General features: G+C 44.6%; 3 protein-coding genes across 10 annotated transcripts in view; 1 reads left to right on the top strand and 2 right to left on the bottom strand.

The window, feature by feature from the left end:
• Positions 1 to 3686: 3686 nt before the first annotated feature.
• LOC113587920 (C5a anaphylatoxin chemotactic receptor 1) lies at positions 3687 to 7553 on the bottom strand. The gene is made up of 2 exons (XM_027026870.2): positions 7445 to 7553; positions 3687 to 6694 (listed from the first exon to the last, which is right to left on the bottom strand). The coding sequence occupies exon 2, from the start codon at positions 6687 to 6689 to the stop codon at positions 5604 to 5606; it is 1086 nt and encodes a 361-aa protein (XP_026882671.2). The 5' UTR covers positions 6690 to 6694; positions 7445 to 7553; the 3' UTR covers positions 3687 to 5603.
• Positions 7554 to 11246: 3693 nt separating this feature from the next.
• On the bottom strand, positions 11247 to 17058 carry lbhl (LBH regulator of WNT signaling pathway, like). Of its 2 annotated transcripts, XM_035524898.1 has the most exons (5): positions 16936 to 17058; positions 16687 to 16821; positions 12512 to 12590; positions 11911 to 12226; positions 11247 to 11650 (listed from the first exon to the last, which is right to left on the bottom strand). In XM_035524898.1, the coding sequence occupies exons 2-5, from the start codon at positions 16692 to 16694 to the stop codon at positions 11583 to 11585; spliced, it is 471 nt and encodes a 156-aa protein (XP_035380791.1). In that variant the 5' UTR covers positions 16695 to 16821; positions 16936 to 17058; the 3' UTR covers positions 11247 to 11582. The 2 variants fall into 2 exon arrangements, with proteins under 2 accessions (XP_035380791.1, XP_035380790.1); XM_035524897.1 differs by having other exon boundaries at positions 16687 to 17058.
• A 1780-nt stretch (positions 17059 to 18838) lies between these two features.
• Positions 18839 to 21944, top strand: part of veph1 (ventricular zone expressed PH domain-containing 1) — a 63349-nt gene continuing 60243 nt past the window's right edge. For all 7 annotated transcript variants that reach the window (XR_004775868.1, XR_004775869.1, XM_035525139.1 and 4 more), the window contains exon 1: positions 18839 to 18936. The gene's annotated coding sequence lies outside the window, so the exon portion shown is untranslated. The remainder of the gene's footprint in view (positions 18937 to 21944) is intronic.

Below are 21944 nucleotides of genomic sequence, written 5' to 3'. Positions count from 1 at the left end.
CAGGGAAGCCCTTGAGTACCTGGGAACCTCCGAGCCTCATCCCTGCATCATGGGCAGCCCCCGACCCATCTGAGCCCCTGGGCATGGGCTGACGCAGACACCTGACCCAGCTTCCGTTCTCATTCTTGCCCCTGGTCCCTGGGCTGATCTCATCCCTGCTCCTGCTCCTGGCTTCCTTGGTGTCTCAGTCCTGAATCCTGGCCCAGTTTTTGATCCTGTCCTTGCTCCTACTGTGTGTGTGTGTGTGTGTGTGTGTGTGTGTGTGTGTGTGTTTGTGTGTGTATGTTACGCCTCACGATGAAGTTCGTGCTTAGTTAGATGGCTTCCTTGGTTTGCTTTCTTCCTTAACACCCCTTTTAAGAACGATGCTCTGTTGTACTGTTCTTCTGGTTTTTTTCCCAGCATGCCCTTGTCTTCAGCCTGCCTGACTCCAATTCTGAATCATGCTGAAATTACAGTTTCTCATTCTACTAAGCAAACTGCAAATGTTATAGCAAATTATCTACAAACAGAACACTTACCAGATTCATACGTCTTGCTGAGTAAAACTAGTTATGTGGAATAGTTGTGCTCTCCAAAACGTGTAGGATTTTCTTCATGTTTAGCCATCACACACAACAGCTCATTCACTTGTCAAAATTAGTTGTCGTGTATTCCATAAATATCAGTGATATTATGGAGCTTGTGCTAAATCAGTCAATTACCTGTCAGGTGACTCTTGAACTTCACTAATCAATATGGATTTTGTCACCCCTTCTCACATCAACCAATCACATGTCCTATCAAGACTGCTGACAGGTGTATACCCCTGATTTATGGACCTCGTCACGCGTATACACAGAGCTCGACTGTGATCAAATCACCATTCTGCACAAGGAGGTACATGGCCAGGTAAACAGTGAAGGGAGCCAGATACCTGGTGGAAGAGGAAGAGAGAGGAAGAATACATGGTGATGTGGTGAGGGGAAGACAGAGCAAACACGATAGAGGAAGAAGCTGAAGAACAGAGAGAGATCCCTGATGAAACACAGGTCACAATAGTAGGTGATGTAATTAACTGATGATGTCGTTAAGGTTGGCCTTACAATGGCACAGGCTGGTCATCAAATGCAGCCTCATTTTAACTGCTCTGTCCTAGCTCTGTTCTCACAGTGTGTAGACTAGTGTATTCTTACAGTGTCTAGACCTGTGTATATGTACAGTGTGTAGACCTGTGTATATGTACAGTGTGTAGACCTGTGTATATGTGCAGTATGTAGACCTCTGCATATGTACAGTGTGTAGGCCTGTGTATATGTAAAGTGTAAAGACCTGTGTATATGTACAGTGTGTAGACCTGTGCATATGTGCAGTGTGTAGACCTGTGCATATGTGCAGTGTGTAGACCTGTGCATATGTACAGTGTGTAGACCTGTGCAAATGTACAGTGTGTAGACCTGTGTATATGTGCAGTGTGTAGACCTGTGTATATGTACAGTGAGTAGACCTCTATGTACTTTGAAGTTGCTGAACATTTGTACTTATCTATAACTGATTCCAGAATAAAACTGATTTGATATTTAGTTTACTGTATACAGAGAATAATGGAACTCCCTCATACCCTTGTGAATGAGACTTGAGGCTTGAATTGGAACAAAGGCAGGAGACCTGGTTGAAATATAATAGACTCACTGTCTTATGATCTGAGAATGGAGTGCACACAGCATAGACCCTTAGACCACCTACCATTGCCTGAAAGAGGTTTGGTAAGACGTGACAAGCCAAATGTTGTAGTTGTGTGGCATAATGTAAACTTCTGCTGCGCAAACGTCAACAGGGAATGGTTCTCTGTCCATCAAAGGATGCTGATGGAGTTCCTGGTTCCACAGTCTCCATTCTGGGACCAGCTGAGGAATTCCTTTCAGAGTGGAGGTGAGAAGTATATGATCACCAGCCTCAAGACCAAATTTCTCTGCTTGTTGTGCCTGTGGTGATGAAATCGGAGCAGAGCATTGCAGGGGAGGATGGTTGCAACATGCAAGAAGAGTTTTCTTTTGCAGTACATGGGAAACAATCTTTGGGCAGACATGCAGGTTGACAGGATATTCAGTGAGGTGACTACAGCCTGTAGTGCAGTAATGCCTATTTCTGTAGTTGTCATAGTTTTGTTAGTTTCAACAGCACATATTTTCATGTATTTTCATGTTTTATTGTATTGTGCAGTATAAGTTCTCTCTTTCGCTGTTTACTGCGTGGAAATATATTCACAGTTACTGTCCAAATAAACAAGTTACATGGAAATGTGAGTGCCATTTGCCTTTAGAGGAAAATGACACAATGGTGTAGAAAAGTCTTCAGTGTCAATAAAAAGGCAGTGAAAGGTCTATACTTGTATTCAAGGAATGCTTCCAGGGTTGCTGCCATAGTGACAAAACATCAAAAATGTTTTATCATCAATGAATTTCGTCACTAACGTATTTACTGAAGCAATTACTCCATTTTGAAGCATGAGTTCAATGGTTTGGGTAAGCTACAAACTTTTGCAGGTAAACTATGGTCCCACGCAGGTGATGTATTTGGGGAAATGCACCTAGAGCTTTGGGAGTGTTCAAACTGTTTGAAGAAATGATCTTTTTCAAACAACTTGAAAGCTATAGTAGACATTGAATAAAATAGATTAAAATAAGATAAAATACAACAAAAATTAACATTAACAATGAACAAAAAATGTAAATGATTAATTACAGACTAATTAAGGCTAATCAGATACAGGAACAATGGGGTGAGACCACAAAAGCATTAAAATCAGATCTAAAAGACACAGGTAACCACACTGCACAGATAACCACAGTGTACAGGTAACCACACTGCACAGTTAACCGCAGTGCACAGTTAACCGCAGTGCACAGGTAACCACACTGCACAGATAACCACAGTGCACAGGTAACCACACTGCACAATTAACCGCAGTGCACAGATAACCACACTGCACAGTTAATCAAAGCTAATCAGATACAGGTACAATGGGGTGAGACCGCAAAAGCATAAAAATCAGATCTAAAAGGCACAGTTAACCGCAGTGCACAGGTAACCACAGTGCACAGGTAACCACAGTGCACAGATAACCACACTGCACAGGCAACCACACTGCACAGGTAACCGCAGTGCACGGGTAACCACACTGCACAGGTAACCGCAGTGCACAGGTAAGTATAGTTCATAGGCAACGATAGTGCTCGCTATAGAAAGGTTACACCCTGTTTCTGGCGGTCTGGGGATAATGGACGCCATAAGAAACTCCTTTTGTTTTTGCTTTAGTTTTTGTCTCATCAAAAACAGGAAGTGCATTTTGTCTTACTGAAAGAAAACGAAGCAAACAGGACACGCATTAGGGTTCTTCTGATTAGTAAAACTACCAATAAGCTACTGCAGGAGCAGCATCCATACCTGCAGCCAGTGTGACGTTTTGTTTGGGCGTGGTCGAAAAATCCAAGTTTCCCACTAATAAATCCGACGTTGTGGTGGCGTTCATATGCGCTCATATCGTAAAGATGATATTTCCGACACGAGTTTAGTGGCTATAGATGCATTAATAAATGTTATATTGAGTCATTTTCTTGGCCTGTAGTGACATATGTATGTCAAATAATGCCGAGCCTAAGATTTGAAAGAGCCGATAGACATAGATGATCATGATTCACTCTAGATTTATTAAGAATTGTAAGAAGTGGTCTTACAATCCAAATGATCCACACACAAAAAAAGCAAAACAGTGAAATAGCTAATTAAAGATGTTAGAACAGACAATTGCATAAATGAATAGAGATCAGCTGTTAATGTGTTTGTGTAGGGAGTAGTGAATACTTGAAACTAGAGTATAGTTGCTGAGAAAAGAGGGGTCAAGGTCTAGTGATCTAGTGAGCAGTCGGAGAAGTGAAATCACTTTAGTAAGTGTTTATGGTCCTTTAGCAGAAATCTGAAAGGGTGTATTTTGCTACAAAAAACTTTATAATTGTCACACTTGTCTAGAGTCATGAGTCACAGAAGACTTTGGGAGTTACCATGGAATCATCAATTAAAGGGCATTTTTAAAAAATGATTTCACATCATTCCTGTTGCAGATTGTTATCCAAGTCATGGGATGTTATAATCAGATTGAAGGCATGGTTATGTTTATGTGTAGAATCTGCAACATGCTATGTAGTTAATAGGAAGGTTTATCAAAGGTCAATATTAAGATCAGTGGTTATTAATAAATAAATTAACAAAAGCTCAAGAAGAGCAGTTTGAGATCCTCGAGTAAATGTGAGGTTTTGGATCTGTGTGCATACGGATTAAAACACTTCCCCTTGCCGAGCACTAAGGAAGTGACAAATGGTATTGGCAAGTTACGAGGGTTTCGAAACCTCTTCCTTGTTTCAATTTATTTCTCTTGTTGATTTACTTACAAAGGGCTACTATGGCGTGCTGGTATATTTAGCTGGGCGGTCATGTGCCTGTGGTGAATAGGGTGGTTGGGTAAGAGGTATTTTAACTGTTAACATAGCTTTATATCACTCCTAAGTGCAGTCCATTAAACCGCTGTGTCACCCCTCACTTTCTTCCTGTTGCCAACCAGAAATCTAATTAAGATGCTGTTAAATGTTAAAGTTTATTACTTTGAATGAAGACTTCATACTAACATTGTTAAAATCAATTTTCACCTATGCACTGCACACTGCTCTGGAAACACTGCTGATGCTACTAGCAGAACAGATGCTCTGTGCTGCTTGTTAAACCAGGTTTTGTCCTGCGTGTGGTGCTTGTGGGAAAAGCACCATATCAAAGGTGCTAATCAATGCGGTGTTTGGGGCCATTTTGTGGCTAATGAATATTTAAGTAGGTACTGACTGATGACATAATTCACATTTTCTTGAGGGTATTGCGTTAAACGACAGCACAATTTTACACCTGTTGTTTTTTCATGACATAATTGGTTGGAGCTCTTTTATGTCATGTCGAATTTATATGCTTATCTGTCAAAGCACCACCACCATCTCACCCAGCATGTATCACCACTTTTTCATAACATCCTAAATATGCTGCTTGCACAACACACACACACACGCACGCACGCACGCACACACGCACACGCACACACGCACACGCACACACACACGCACACACACACAGAGAGAGAGCTATGAATATATTAGATTGATATATTGATACGCTAGATCGATAAATGGTTGAATACAAAGAACAAAAGCAAATTTTCTTGTTATAATATATAATGTAATAACATTCTGTTTCATATGATTCATATGCTACCATATTCTTCTTCATATCTTATCTTGATTAAACTGCATGATTTATGTAGCCTAATTAACCTAATTAGTAAAGGCCTTATACCAGGGAAAAGACACCCTGTAAGAGTGTAAGAGTGCCTGTTTTCGGGGTCAGGAGTGGAACCTCATTAGGGTTATCAGGAAAGTCACTAAAATCATTCTCAAAAGCCCAGTAGTGCCAAAACCATGAAGGACCTTCACAGCCACACTGAATCCCTCTGCCTTCTCAACATGATCTTTACATCTACGTGCCCCAGGACCGCTGCCACTCGGCGTCACTCGGCGGGAGCTGCCTTCTCAGCTGGGTTTGACCCCTGCCATCAGCGTGTTGGTGTCAGTGGTGCTCTTGGTGTGAGCTGTCATGCTGAGGCCTGGTGTTGGCCCCTCAGAGGCGAACTGGAGCACGCTTCGCAGCGACTTGGTGATGCTCTCCCGGAAGCTCCGGCCCAGGCACACGTAGAGCAGCGGGTTCAGGCAGCTGTTGAAGTACGCCAGGCAGAGCGCTAGCACCTGGGCCAGGTGCAGGTTAGCCTTGGCGTGTGCATTGGCGTCGGCATTGTGCAGCACCAGCTCGGCGATGTCCACGGCGTGCAGCGGCATCCAGCACAGGAAGAAGCTGAGCACCACGGCGAGGATCACCCGCAGGGTGCGCGCCGAGCGCTGGCTGCAATGCCGCCCCGGCCCGCTCCCCGCCCTCTGGTACACCTTCCAGTGGCTCATGCTGATCACCAGGAACGGCACCAGAAAGCCCAGCAGGACGCGGCCGAGGACGGAACCCCAAGCCTGGGCATGGCTGTTGTAGCCGGCGAGGCACATCTTCTTGGACTGCTGCGTGACCAGCATGGTATGGATGAATTGAGGTAGGCTGGCCAGCAGGGCCAGGAGCCAGGTGCAGAGGCAGGCCCAGTTGGCCCAGCGCGGGTGCCTCCAGTTCTGGCACCAGGCCGGCTGGGACACCAGCAGCCAGCGGTCCAGGCTGATGAGGGTCAGCAGGAGCACGCTGCAGAACATCATCATGTAGAGCAGGCCGGGCAGGATCTTGCAGGCCACAAGGCCGAAGGGCCAGTCCAGATCCTGGGCCAGCGGCACCATGAGCAGGGGCAGCGACAGGCAGCACAGCAGGTCGGCCAGGGCCAGGTGCATGAACCACAGCGCGTTCACCGAGCGCGGCATCCGGAACGCCGTCACCCACACCACCAGGCCATTGCCGGGGACGCCCAACAGGACGACGAGGCCATAGCAGACCAGGGCGACGGTGTGACGCCAGCCCATGACAGACACGCCTCCCTCCTCGAGGAACGTGCAGTTGTTGAACTTGATGCACGGGTGCAGGGTGGAGTTGTTGTACAAAATGTCAAAGTCAAACTCTTCGTAGTAGTCCATTTTAACTGCGATCATAACAAAGAGCAAAAGGGAAAAGAAGGAAGTGAGCTGAGAGGTTGAAGATTTCCCAAACTACCATGTAGTTTCCTCTTGTCAACCCTCCTTAGGGACATTCGTCCACTGAACGCTGTTTAAAGGGGAAGCTGGAATACTAATGATAATGTCACCCACAGCACCAGGACCTGATATGCAGTATATTACAGGGGAAAACCTAAACTTTGCAGCCCAAAGAATTTTTGAAAAACCTTAGAGTGATATTAGACTAATATTAGACGAATGTCTTATCGCTTCAACTGGATCTTTTCTGCGTGCACTCATAACCAGGCTGTTATATTTACCTAGATAACATATTAGCCCGGAATATTAGCCAAAACTTGGTCAAAAAGTCCATAGTTAATTTGAGTTCATTGGAACTGTTGTATGTGACTGTTCAACACATCTCTGACACCCTTTTCTGTTAAGTCAGCTTGGTCAGCGAAGTCTCAGTTAAGTTTCCTCTGCCACCACATGAAGTTTTCAGCATGGAAGGATACAATCAATAGCAGGTATTTAACATGCAAATCACCAAAGAACACAGTAACATTAAATGGGAATAAAAAGAGAAAAAAAACATTCCTCCTTTTGTCTGAAAGAATAGAGAAATATAGACTACAGTCTATGGAGATAATAAACTTGCATCCTGTGCAAAACAGTGAGACAGTAATGCATACATAATTAACACTAATTAATTAATTATGTTAATTTTTGTCACCCACCTGTGTGTGAGCTTTCACCTGCTAGATGAACAGTGTCTTGACAGCGTCAGCTGCGAGTCCTCTTTAGGGGCGATCTCTCCTGTGTGTGGATCAGTGCAGCCTTGCCTTATGCACGCAGGAAGGAAACAATTGCCAAAGAACTCACAGTGCAAAGCTTTGAATTTAATGTCACATGACATTATATTTGTTAAATACACTGTTTGCACAATTACTAGGCAAGTTGTATTCATTTTATTATTGAACAACTACAGTGCTCTTGGTCTATCCAAAATGTTAATAAACCTCAAATCTGAATATTTAAGATAGTAAAAGTGAGGTTTTGGCCTTGTGAGAATATTTATGTCTATCTATTAGTGTGCAGAATTATTATGCAACTAAATGAAACACAGAACCTTTCCCCATCTCACTTGTTTATTTTCATCTGTTCAAATGAAAATAATAAACAAATAAAATTTATCAATAAACATTTCTGACATTAAAAAAAAATAAATCAGTGACCAATATAGCCACCGTTCTTTTCAATAAGTTATCAATCTTCCATTCAAGGAGTCTGTCAGTTTCTTAGTCTGCTGACGATCAGCTTTTTGTGCAGCAGCAACCACAGCCTTCCAGACACTGTTCAGAGAGCTGTACTGTTTTCCTTCACCACAAGTTCTCAATAGGGTTTAGGTCAGATGAGGAAGGAAGCCATGTTATTATTTTTTCATCTTCATGGCCTTTACTGGCTACCCATGCAGTGAAGTACTTTGATGCATGCGATGGAGCATTGTCCTGCACAAAAATCACGGTCTTCTTGAAAGTCTTTTTCCTGTACTACTGCTTGAAGAAAATGTCTTCTAAAAACTGGTTGATTTTGAGTCTATCTTCAACCTGAAAAGGTCCGATTAGCACATCGTTAATAATACCAGCCCATAGCAGTTCCTCACCTCCACCTTGCTGACGTCTGAGTTGAAGTGGAGCTCTGTGCCCGTTACTGATCCAGCCACGGTCCCGTCCATCAGGTCCGTCAAGAGTCGCTCTCGCCTCATCAGTCCAGAAAACCTTTGAAAAATCTGCCTTTCTTGGCCCAGTCATGATGTTTCACCCAATGTGTCTTGTTCAGTGGTGCTCGGTTTCAGCCTTCCTTACCATCACCAAGTGTCTGAGTAATGAATACCTAGAACATCTTGGCACTCCAGGTAGGTTGCAGTTCAGGAACTACTACTATGAGTACTAGGTACTTGCCTAGTAAACAAAAGGTTGATGGTTCAAGCCCCTCCACTGTAATGTAGCCGCTGTTGGACCCCTGAGTGAGGCCCTTAACCCTCAAGTGCTCAAGTTGTACTCAGTTGTAATTGTAAGTTGCTTTGGATAAAAGTGTCAGGTAAATATCTGAAACAAAACATTTGATGGTTCTGACATCACGCCCCCCATACCTCAGCGATTTAAAGACTTTTTACAATCTCTTTTTTTGGCCCATTTTTCCTGAGAAAAAGAAGCAGCCTAATAATTCCGCACTCTCTCTCATTAGACAAATACGCATCACCTGACATGCTTAAATCCAATAAGCATTCAAGTTTATACAGCTTGGAGTTGGAAAATATGCATAAAAGTGGTGTGGTCAAAAATACTCTGCAATAATTATGCACACAGTGTAACTGCACAGATGTAAAAGCTGCGTTCTGACTGTAAAGTGTCCTTTGGGTCCTGAGAAAGGCACTATATAGGTGACACTTCATTCATAGATATTGTGTGCAGTATGTGCAGGTTATAAGTTGTGAAGGCTAATGTTGGACCAAACTTGCATGTGACTGTATCCTTGACTCCTTTTACTTCTTTCCTTCTTCACTTAAAGGAAAATGGCAAATAGTGGCCGAGGAAGACAGCAATCCTCCGAATGAACATGTTACCATGCAGAAACATTTTATTGCACTTTGACCGTCACCTTCACCTGGCACGAGGATGATGAAGCATGCCTTGGGGGACGGGATCTTTGACTGCAGCACTGCAGGGGGCGCTCACGATCACACAGCAGGTTGTACATCTTTCTGTCGCTGCCTAACCTTCCTTCAAAGAGGCCTGCCTACCTAATCCCATTCTTTTCTTATATCGAGAAAGTCCACTAGAGTCCAGTAGAGTCCAACAGAGTCCAATAGAGTCCGGTCGAGTCCAACAGAGTCCAGAAAAAAATAAACAAAAGACGTTCGTGAAATGCGGAACCGGAGGACGAGCCCAAACCAACGTGGACACTCCTCCTCATTTACTGAGTTCAGATGTTTCAGCCACACCCACTGCTAAGAGGTATAAAATTGAACACACAGCCATACACTCATAGACAAACATGGGCCGTAGCATAGGTTGTGATGATGTCACCTTTGCAACAGGTAAATGTTATTATTATGAGATGTAGGTGTGTAGGAGCAACACAGCTCCGTCACGACACAGTAGACCACACAAAGACACAGGGAGTGGCTGCTGTGAGCCGAAGCACGTAGCATGTACATATCGCCTGTCCTCTGGTGCATCGCTCACTGCAGAGATCTAAACTGCCTTTGGAAACAACGTCAGCACGAGAACTGTCAGTCTGGAGCTTTATGAAATGGGTTTCCTGTCCGACAGTCCGATGGATGAATCTGAGCTGGGCAGATGCCAGGAGAACTCTATCGACCAGAATGCATTGTGCCAACAGTAAAGACTGCTGGAAGTGAGATAATGGTCTGGTTTTACAGAGTTTGGGCTACGCCCCTTAGATCCAGTGAAGGCTAAGCTAACATTAATATTATACAATGACACAGTATTCTTGCTACTTTGTGGCTCCAGGTTGGGGACGCTCGTTCTTTTATGAGTTGTGCAAGCAATAATAGGCTCATATACTCATGTGTTTATTCAAATGAATTTATTAATATTGCTGTGTGGCTATGAAAGTTTCTCACTGACCACAGATGAGAAGAGAGAGACTCTCCAAAACAGGAACAGCTTCAAAAATGTACAGAAAACATAAAATGCACTGCTTACAAAATGAATGACACTGATTAGAACATAAAATACACTGCTTAGCTGATACCTTAGCCAGAGTTGCCCTTTGGAAAGCTGCTGTTTATTGTAGGTTTGCTCTTGGACAGGTACACTAGCTGAAACCTATGAGGAATATGACATGACCTTCTAGGAAGCATTTACTTTAAAGCCAGAGTGTGTAATTAAGTAGTATGATCTTTAAAGCCAGTGTATGTAATTAAGTACTATGATTTTTAAAGCTATAGTGTGTATTTAAGTACTCTGATCTTTAAAGCCACAGTGTGTAATTAAGAAGTATGATCTTTAATGACACAGTTTGTAATTAAATATTATCGTCTTTAAAGCCAGATTATGTAATTAAGTAGTAAGAGCTTTAAAAACAGATTATGTAATTAAATCGTATGATCTTTCTTTTAGATATTTTCTACATTTAGGAGGCCCTTGATTAGTAATAGTAATATGGTTGGCCTAAGTTAAAAATCACACCATAATCTCCCTACATCAATGCCGCTGACTCTAAATCTGGTATTTGTGGACCACAGCTCCTGGTTCTACAGAGCTCCAGGTTCTATCACATGGATTGACATTTTCTGTCCTGGTACTAAAGATCTATTATTTTAAGACTGAAATCACTATATTCTACCCATTAAGTAATGAACCAATCCGTTAACTGTCTGAAAAGGGCCCCAAAGGGTTTCTCTCATCTGGGGTTTCCACCCGGGCTCCCCAGAGGTCCCCAGGAGTGGACTCAGGTGCAGACGTTTAGGTTAATGCAGATGCATTCTCAGGAGACAGGCTTGGAGTGTCATCACTGTAGTCACTCAGCTGAAGGAGGTCTGTAGCACAGAGATGGTGGGAGGGGTCAAATGTTGAGGAAGGAGGTCTGTAGCACAGAGATGGCGGGAGGGGTCAAATGTTGAGGAAGGAGGTCTGTAGCACAGAGATGGCGGGAGGGGTCAAATGTTGAGGAAGGAGGTCTGTAGCACAGAGATGGCGGGAGGGGTCAAATGTTGAGGAAGGAGGTCTGTAGCACAGAGATGGCGGGAGGGGTCAAATGTTGAGGAAGGAGGTCTGTAGCACAGAGATGGCGGGAGGGGTCAAATGTTGAGGAAGGAGGTCTGTAGCACAGAGATGGCGGGAGGGGTCAAATGTTGAGGAAGGAGGTCTGTAGCACAGAGATGGTGGGAGGGGTCAAATGTTGAGGAAGGAGGTCTGTAGCACAGAGATGGTGGGAGGGGTCAAATGTTGAGGAAAATGGATGGTTCAAAGGATATGGTGAGACAAAGAGGAGGTCTGCAAGGGCCTGCAGGTTTTTCAGTGATTCAGATTTTTAACATTTTAAACATTGTTTTTAACAAGCAACCTTTTACTGCAGTAGGAGTTTGAAGGATTTGACTGAAGAAGGGAAATGAAGGTCTGGTGAAACCAAACATGTTCTGCAGGACCTCAGAAGAGCCCGTATCCAAACCTACCTAGAAGAGGGCCGTTTTGCTCATTATTGACGAACACAGAGGACTCTTCCTCCTCGCCCTGCTCCTCGCTATCCTTGTCCTCCTCCTGACCTTGTTTGCCCTCCACCCAATCAGCAATGGCAGCGGGCGGGGTGCCCCGCTCGCCCTCCTCGGTGTCTGCGGGCTGCGGGGGCCAGCGCAGCTCACCGCTCTCCACATCGCTCACGTCCACCGGCTCCACCACGATGGAGGGCAGGCGCTCCTTCCCCTGCTCCACCTGAGCCTGTGGTCCCTCCAGGGTCAGCACCACCTCCACCTCCACCGGATCTGGGAAGATCTACAGAGGGGGAGAGGTAGAGCAAGAGGAAGAGAGAGAAAGAGAGAGAGAGAGAGAGAGAGGGGGAGGGAGAGAGAGCAGAAAGTAAATGGATGGATGGATGGATAGATGGGTGGATGGATGGCTCCCAGGATGACATACAGACAGACAGACAGGCAGACATAGGTAGATGTAAATGGATGGTGGTTTGTGTCCATAGAGTTCAGTGATTGTAGTTTGTGTACTAGTGTTCATGTTAGAGATCTTCTCCCTACTGAGCTGAACACGTGCTGGGTTGTTGGGTACCTTAAAGGGCCTCTCCTCTGTTTCTGGTAGTGGAATTTCAAACATGCCTGAATCCTGGGCACTTAGGTCCCGCATGCATCTACATAAAATATAAAGAAAAAAGGGTTTACTGTGTGTGTGTGTGCATGCATGCATATGTGTGTGTGTTTGTGTGTGCGCGCGTGTGTGTGCGTGCGTGTGTGTGCGTGTGCATGTGTGTGTGTGTGAGTGTATGTGTGTGTGTGTGTGTGCATGCGTGCATATGTGTGTGTGTGTGCATGCATATGTGTGCGTGTGTGCGCGTGTGTGTGTGTGTGTATGTGTGTGTGCGTATGTGAGTGTATATGTGTGTGTGTGTGTGTGTGTGTGTGAGTGTATATATGTGTGTGCATATGTGTGTGTGTTTGTGTGTGCGCGCGTGTGCATGCGCGTGCGTGTGTGCGTGCGCATGCGTGTGTGTGCGTGCGTGTGTGTATGTGTGCATGTGTGTGTGTGTGAGTGTATATGTGTGTGTGTGTGCATATGTGTGTGTGTGTGCATGCATATGTGCGTGTGTGTGTGCGTGCGTGTGTGTGCGTGCGTGCGTGCGTGTGTGTGTGTGTGTGTGTGTGTGAGTGCGTGTGTGAGTGTATATGTGTGTATGTGTGTGTGTGTGTGTGTGTGTGTGTGTCTGTTATCCTCTGCTCCGCTTTCTCTCTCACACACAGATACACGCCTCTTTCTACATATACTACAGATTTTCTACACATTTCTCATTCCCCTGTTAGTTCAGCAAACACAGTGACAGTGGATCAGGGAGATGGCCATGTGCCTTGTGTTCTTCTGCATCTCACAATGGGCCCCAGACAGAAAGAGCCAAACTGTCTAGATCAGACTTGGTGGTGGTGGTGAATGAGAACACCCACTCTATTAATACTTTCTCTATCTGCAGCATTTTGCGACATACAGTGAAACGTAACAGATTGAGCCTCCCTTACGTGACTCTCTGACTGCCTCCGAACTCAGGCCCAGTTAGCTAAGAACCATGGTCACAGCTGATCTGTGCCTAATGGCTCTGTGTCTGATCATAGCTGAATGAATTACGTCTTCCCGTAGTCATGCTGTTGTTACAAGTGGATTAAAGGAGTGAACTGTGGTCTACAAAACAAGGGAGATACCAGCTTCCATACCCACTGGGCTTTCTAGCATACACCACTTCCCTGGCACTCCATAAATCAGAGCTGGACTGAACCTTACGGAGCTAAATGCCAGGGATGGTCTCTCTGTCTGTCTCTCTGTCTGTGTGTTTTTCATGTTTGCCTGAGGATTTGGAATCATCTTTGAAGATGGACTTGCAGTACAATCTTCTAATATTTTCAAATATTTCTTTCTCAAAATTAAATGGATATCTTTTGAGGCCCTGTTATTTTTTGAGGCAATGTGACTAGAGAGTGGAAATAAGTCAAATATGTCAGATGGACTGATTTTGGTGAAAAATTTAGAGTGTGTCAAGTTCTTTAGCTAAGTAGAGAAATAATGTCATTTGTGTTTGTGTCTTTGTGAGAGAGAGAAATAATGAGAATGAGATAGATGGAGAGAGAGAGAGAGAGAGAGAGAGAGAGAGAGATGGAGAGAGAGAGAGAGATGGAGAGAGAGAGAGAGAGAGAGATGGAGAGAGAGAGAGAGATGGGGAGAGAGAGAGAGAGAGAGAGAGAGAGAGAGAGAGTTTTTCCCCTTTGGTTTCAGATTTGTTTATGATCTCCAGAGGAGTTTGATAGGGATTAAAAGGAGCTCAAAAGCTCTCTGACGAACATGATCCTCCTTCCACTTTTGTGTGTATGTGTGTGAGTGTCTGGTTGTCATGTCATGGGAGTTTCATCTAGGCTTGCAAGAGCTATTTAAAATGAGCCAGCCAGGAAAGGAAAGATGAATGCACTGAACACATGCCGACTTTCAACTTTTTGAGTATAGGGCCCCCTTCATTTGGGCCCTGTCAATCTGAGTATAGGGCCCCCTTTGTTTGGGCTGAGTGGCATATCATTTTTAGCCTTCAGAAACTGTTCTGAACCTTTTGCATTGTTTGGTTCTTGGTTGTGGGGTGTAAGACCACTGCACACAGAGACATGACTGTATTTGGCATGTCAGACATCTGTAGCTACCTGGAATATACTATACATCACACCTCAACTAAAAGTTGGTAGTATGCAGTTATTGCTATCAGAGTTCTGAAAGGACATGCTTTATAATAATATAGTATAAGGAACAAGGTTTCACTAAGTGGTTAGCCTTTTTTTGCTTATCATGTGTCACTACCAGAACATCTTTCAATTGCCATTTACACTCAGCAGAAGCTCTTATCCAGAGTGACTTACAAAAGTGCTTTATCATTTATTCACAGAATACACCCTAGCCAGTACAGTAGATTAGAGGTCAAGATCGAGTACAAGACCATTGAACTAGAATACTGTTGAAATACAGGGATCTATGCTGATAGCTAGAAGTGTGAAACAAGTATGAGCTCTATATCAGACAATGATGAGTGCGATAACGAAAAATATCAAATTATACGTGCTAAAGTGTAAATGCCATAAATATTCCATAAAAAGATCAGGCTTCAGTCTGCGTTTGAAGACAGAGAATAGTCGCCATGCTTGTCTTCCATGAGACTTGAAGCATGGTATTTCAAGCCGGGCCGTACTTGAGGTTCGAAGTACTCAAGGTACAGATTGGGCTTTGACCACTGACATCATGCATGGAGGGGCTGGACCATTTTTGGCTTTGTAGGTGAGCATCAAGGTTTTAAATCTGATGCGGGCAGCTATTGGAAGCCAATGAAGGGAGCGCAGCAGTGGAGTGACTTGTGAACTTCGGAAGATTGAAGACCACACGTGCTGCTGCATTCTAGACAAGTTGTAGAGGTCTGATGGCACTTAGAGGAAGACCAGCAAGTAGCTTTGAGATGACAAGAGACTGCAACTCACTACTGGGCGGCGTCCTGCAAGAGAAAGAGCCGAATCCTTCATATGTTACAAAGGTGAAATCTGCTAGAAGGACAAACTGGTTGTCCAAAGTTATGCCCAGGCTACGAGCAGCTTCAGATGGTGATAGCAGGGAGTTCTTAAAGGAAACTGTGATCCATGACGCTGTCAGTCAAGCATGCTGAGATATGTCTTGTTAGATAAAAAAGAAGGAAAAAAACTCTTTAACCTCGTTCGTTAAACTTCCGTTTGTCCTCTGCATCTGTGACACCGTCAGAGGATGAGCGGAGAAGCAAGGTTAGATCAATTGATCCCTTGTGATCAATTTTGCTATATGATATCAGGTAAGATGTCTATTATCAATATTTTAATTCAGTCTATGTGTAAGTTCTTCAATCTATAAATGAGTTCATGATCAGAGTAAAATATAATTGTTTAATTTCAGAGTAAAATGTTCTTATTTAATCCCCCCCAATTTATTTATTTTTTTACAATTCAACCATTGAGTGGGTCAATCCATCAGGGACATCAGAAGGGGAGTATGCACAAATATGCTGTGTGCCTAGCTGTGTTGGGTCAGTAATCCTGTTTTTGTCAGGTTTAGATGACTAAATAAATAAAGACCCTGAACATGTAACTTTAATGCTTTATTGGTTACTCGCTGCACAGCGGTTGCATGTGAAGCCGGGTTCAGGGGTTACTGGAGCTAATTTCGGTTTGGGTGTAGGGTAACAATGATGTGGTAAACTGATTAGGTCTCAAGAGGTCTGAACAACGACCCCCACCCCCACCCCCACCCCACCCCAGGTGAGGAGGTCATTCCTCATCACCAAGGCTACGTGCAGTAGTTAAGCAAACGGAGGGGGGAATCTCCGGATCGGTAAGTAACAGCTTTGGAAAGCAGCTGAACCTCGGAAGGGGGTTTTGAGTTGGTTATTTATACACTCAGAACACTCAATAACATGCCTTTCACACCTCTGCACTTAGTGTGCTGCACTTATTTTGTTTGGGTTTATATATATATATATATATATATATATATATATATATATATATATATATATATATATATATATATTATTTTTTATTTTTTTGCCCCATATGTTCAGAAGAACATAACAAAATCAGCATTCACTACATTAATATACCACACACATTAACCACCTGCACTGTATCTCTCTCTCTCTCTCTCTCTTTCTCGCTCTCTCCCTCAAACAGAAGCATCAAATGTTCTCCTACCCATCCATGGAGATACTTGGGTCTCCTGGGTCACTGAAGTGCTCCAAGCTGGACAGGATGAGGGCCAGAGTGGGGCGCTTCCCACAGCTCCCCCCCTCTGTAGGCTCCAGTGGGAGGTTCTGGTTCTCCAGGGTGCTGCCCAGGACAAGGAGCAGAACTGGAAAAGGCTGGTTCTGGATCTGCTCCACGGAGCTCTACCGTAGGTCAGCACAGAGTAGTGTTGGCGTGAGAAGCAGGCGATGTACTCACAGTAAGGCTCTGTCCCAAAGCAAGCCCACCGGTCTGCTCTTCTTTCAGCTAACCACATCTGACATGCTGTTTTCCATTCATCTCTCTCACTTTTCACCCTCCCTCACGTCTCCTCCTCTTCATCTCTCTCTCTCTCTCTCTCTCTCTCTCTCTCTCTCTCTCTCTCTCTTCTTTTTCTTCTACCAGAAGGGCTTTATAGAGGAGCTGGATTAGTGTCTGTTTCAATTAGAACTGGGCAGCTGGTGACGTCAAGGCAGTGACCCCGCCCTGCTGGCACTGTAGGGCACTTACTCCAGCGCCTGCTGTAATCAGCACAGCGAGGGAGACATTGTACATGTGTGCGTGCACACAAACAAACAAACAAACACAAACACACACACACACACACGAGAGTTGCCTAACAGTGTGTGGCAGGGTGATCGACGCTGTTGGGTGGCATAAGCTAGCGGGACCTACACCCACCACCCTACCAGCAGTCGTGTGCCAGCAGAGCTTAACCCAGGTCAGTGGAGTTACACCTGAGAAGAGTGTGGGACAGCTTCTCACTGGAAGAACACTGACGGTGGGCCAGTTACTGCGTATAACATACTAATGAAAGCAGCACTCTTACACTGAGACAGATGGACTTTACAGATCTGTTGCCGGGCTGGAGTCACTTTTAAGGGGAAAAAAAATTTGTTTTATCCCTGTGGCGCTGCTAGAGCATATTTTTAGCTGGCATGTGAAAGGACTGAGTAGCAATCCATAGCTTTTAAAGGAAGCATTAGCATGCAGTCAATCCTATTAGTAAAGCTCTGAGTAACACTGGCTTTGGAGGAAAATCCACCACCTTTCAATTTCAGATTGTGAACTGGGGTGTAGATATGCATCAGAGAGGCAGAAGGTGGTATTCTACAGGAAATGTCTTTGGAAGTGTCGTGGCGTACAGTCAGTCATATGGACGTTCAGCGCGGGTTGCATATTCAATCAATAAACTCTAGCTGTTCAAATGTATATCGTTAGTTTATTCTCTGATCGAGACATACATTAGTACTGACTAGTTTCCCCATTTGTAATATAATTTTCTTTTCTTTTCTTATACTGAAGTAGTAATTGTCCATTTTTTTGACGATCTAATTTCCATTTTCAAATGACTACATCTCCGTGTCACAGCCCCGTGAAATGTACCTGGCTAATTTATATAATCGCACCATTGCTGCCACCTGTTGGCATGTTTTGGAACTGCGGCTAAGGAACAGGTGGAGCCCGTCTTGAATCACCCATTAGAAGCTGTACATACAATATAGACAGCACAACTATCAACAGTAGCTTATAATTGATTTTAGTATTAAATGCTTATGTGCGCAAGTTTCTATCTGCTTTCTAAATACCTGCAGATGATGTACTAATGACGGTACTGCGCAGGAAAAAGGTTTCATATGACGGACATTGCATTACTCAGTGAAAGACAGCCGACAAAGCAGATTTTAAAAGGCAACAATAAACAGAACAAGCAGGCAAATTGATTCATTTTGGTATTTGATTTATATAATTAATTTTATGTTTATTATTAATTTAGGTTTGTTATTAATTTTATGTAATTTTATGGTTCATTGCTAATTTTTTTGTCAAGGGATGTAGGCTTGATTTTGTATAGGTTTCGATGTAGGACTACCGGAAGTTTAAAACAAAGCTGTGTGACTCCACATCAAGGCCGTGGGTGGGGCTTTTCGTTTGCCACCATATCGCCGCTCTTGTAAACAACACAATCTGACGGGCGACCTCGCAAAAAAAGAAAAAAAAAGAAAAAAAAAAAAGAAAGCACCTGTTGCTAAGAGCGAATATTCGCACCTGACACAAGGTGGCGCGCTGAGTCCAGCTCGTAACAGTGGAAGCTACAACTCCTGAGGGAGAAGTTGAAACGTCTAAGCGGTATCGGGTTTTTTTGGCGGCTGTGAAAAGACAAATTTCACCCTCTTTCTACTCGGCGCTTCACACGCGGATCCAGCCAAACGTGCAGGGGTGAGTGACCTTGACGGACATCTTAACGGAACCGATTCCGCGAATGATGCGCCAGCCTGTACAATTCGCGTGATCGTCTCACACTTCGTACCGGCAGTGATGGGACTCACTTATCCGCGAGTCTTCAGCAGTGTGTGGAGATGCATCGTTTCAAACGAAGCGTGCTTTCTTGTGACATTAGTGCGTGCTCGCCTTGGTGTAAATTGACGCCAAAACAGACAGACAGACGCATGAACTGTGATACTAGCCATCCACGCAGTTTAACGTGGTTCTTCGTTTTATTTCTGTACTGCAAACTTGCTGATTACTGTCCTAAATGTTGCACTAACCATCGATACTGTCCCTGCTGCCACGATACCTACAACACCTGCAGGTGTGAAGCCTCTATGCCCGCTTTTATTTATAAAAAGACGAAGTTTGTTTTGATCATTTTTTGCAGCCATTAAACCCCTGAGCGCGAGGGCAGTATATCTTAGTTCATGTTTAATAACGAACACGTGTCAACAGTAATGATAGTAGGAATTTGCTTTTACATTTTCTTTTTGGTTTTGATCTTCTGATAATATTATTACTTTTGCTTTTTACCTCTAGTGAGAGAAAACATCTCAAGTTTTAATTTTTTTTTTTATTGTAGGAAAGTCCTATATGACTGTGCCGCCATATGGGACATCACAGTCTGAGGACAAAAATGTTGATCTTGAGTTCCGCTTGCGGTCGGTTGCACGCGCCTTCCAAAGCGCGTGACACGAAACCCTAGAAGCGCGCGCGTGGTAAGCGCGGCGTAAGCCTGCACGCGCTTCCTGCGTCGTGGGTTAGGCGACTGAGAGCGGCGTGTGTCGAAGGAAAGAGCGCGTCTGTGTCTTTGCGTGCATGCATGCTCACTTTAAATGTTACTGTTTAGAAACTTGCGTTTCTGTTACAACCTTTCTAACCTCCGCTTGTGTGGGTGTGTTTGCGTGGACATCCTGTGTAGGTGTAGGTGTGCGTGTGCTCGCGCTCGCGTATGACCGTGCAGGAGCCTGGGTTGCTGCCTGCCCTTTGTGGCTGCTGTCGTGTGTGCTCTGGTCTGCCGCGGAGACCTCAGTACTGCATCCCATAAATAATGCAACACGCGAGTCGGGGGGCATGCGATGCACCCGACGCCCGGGAACAAAATATGCCACCTTGTCATATTGTTGTGACTCCAGTACTTTGCCTTAGCTTCGTTTTTACATGTGAAACCGGCCTTCCTCTGTTTCCAGGACCCCGTGCGTAATCGTTACGGCATGGTTATGTCACTGTTCGACTCGCTTCACGTCAGTTAATCAGTCTTTTATTTTTAACTGATTGCAGGTGCTGTACGTAAAGACTTGAGTGTTGGATGGGGGAATATTAGCCATGATTCCAACTAGTGGACAGTTCCAATACTGAGGGCTTTGATTATCTCTAAGTATAGCACACACACACACACACACACACACATTCATGTATAGTGTATGCGTTAATTCCATTAGCCCAGAAGGCTCACTGTGTTGAATTGCATAGATCTGAAGAATGATTTCATGTCCGTTCGTTGAATTCGTTTGCAGCTAGTAACCGGTGTCCTTCACGACAGACAGTAGTGACATCAGAGCTCAACTGGGTCGGAAGGTAAACTCCGCTCATGAGATGAATTCCTACGGCTATTTGAAAGGCCCCTTGGGAAAAGCGCACAGGGAATGTAAGACTGAAATGTGCAGGTCAGTTTTGTGAACTGAAGTGGATCTGTGAGAGTTGTGGCTGGCCGGATGTTTGTCTGGCTGCGTAGGCAGGCCTGCGTAATGTTAGGGGCCGATTGTTATGGTAAGGCCTTGTGTGAGTGAATGCGGTGTGTGGACAACCCCCCCCCCCCCCCCCCCCCCTTTAGCGACACAAAGACGCTCTTTGATTGCATGCATGAAAGCCAGTCTGGAGGGAATCCCACTTCCAACTCCCAGACACTGTGTTGTGACTAGTGTCTGTGTGTGTGTGTGTGGTTTAAGGGGTGATTCACATCCCCAAGCCTGCCTACCTGTCTCCATGACTTGGACTGTGTTCAACAGGTGCCTATTACAGAGGTATGAGAGGGGAAAGGTTACACAAAAGACCTAGTGTTATTCTCTCTCTCTCTCTCTCTCTCTCATACACTCTCACTCCGGGCTTTGCTGGCAGTGTGGAATAGGTTCACTTGGTTAAGTATTTGCCCGAACCAGCCAGAGAGCCCGTGTGCAGAACACATTCTGTGTGTGTGCGTGCTGCATTCCTGAAATCGGTGAACTGTAACCTGGTGATTAATTGTAACGAGACGATTGTTGAAGTGCCTAAGTCCAGTGGCACTGTTTTTTTTTTTTTTTTATTTCCCTCAAAAGGACACGGAACACAGTTAAGAACAGTCAAGAACACGGAACACAGTGAAGAACACGGAACACAGTCAAGAACACAGCCAGTCAAGAACTGTGTGTGTATGCCTACATGTCTGTAAGACTTGCAATTTTTGTACAGGGTCTGTGTTTGTGTGTGTGTGTGTGTGTGGTTATACACATGTGCCTGTTTGTAACAGCACAGCAATGAATGAAACGGGGAGTGTTATCCAAAGAGAGTGAAACAGGGAGTGTTGCGCAAAGAGAGTGAAACGGAGTGTTGCACAAAGAGAGTGAAACGGAGTGTTGCGCAAAGAGAGTGAAACAGGGAGTGTTGCGCAAAGAGAGTGTAACAGAGTGTTGCACAGAGCGAGTGAAACGGAGTGTTGCGCACAGAGAGCTGATCCAGACCCCTCTCTGTCGACCTGCTTTGATCTCCCAGATAACTCCGACGCCACTGACTACGCACTCTGCTCACATACTCCCCTCTCCAACAGGCCGGAGGGCATTCCTGCCCTGGTATCCTAGCAATGTGTTGCCGTGGTGCACGCGGGCAGGACGTTAAGCCCGGGGCCTCGCCCCATTGGCTGCCTGGCTTGCTCCGGCTTCCCATTGGGCAGGTCTGTGACCCCGGTCACATTTCCCAAAGGT

This window comes from Electrophorus electricus, chromosome 4 (assembly GCF_013358815.1).
Source record: "Electrophorus electricus isolate fEleEle1 chromosome 4, fEleEle1.pri, whole genome shotgun sequence".
NCBI classification, from domain to species: Eukaryota; Metazoa; Chordata; class Actinopteri; order Gymnotiformes; family Gymnotidae; genus Electrophorus; species Electrophorus electricus.
The sequence above is the reverse complement of the archived record's forward strand: the minus strand, read 5'-3'. Positions and strand labels throughout refer to the sequence as shown.

What these genes read in the sequence shown, in the direction of transcription:
- LOC113587920 (XM_027026870.2), bottom strand. Translation starts at nt 6,689, where the DNA reads ATGGACTACTACGAAGAGTTTGACTTTGACATTTTGTACAACAACTCC.
- lbhl (XM_035524897.1), bottom strand. An exon ending in CAGAGGAGAGGCCCTTTAAG is followed by an intron (nt 12,227 to 12,511) that starts GTACCCAACAAC and finishes CCCCCTCTGTAG; the next exon opens with ATCTTCCCAGATCCGGTGGA. An exon ending in GCAAAACGGCCCTCTTCTAG is followed by an intron (nt 11,651 to 11,910) that starts GTAGGTTTGGAT and finishes TCTGTGCTACAG; the next exon opens with ACCTCCTTCCTCAACATTTG.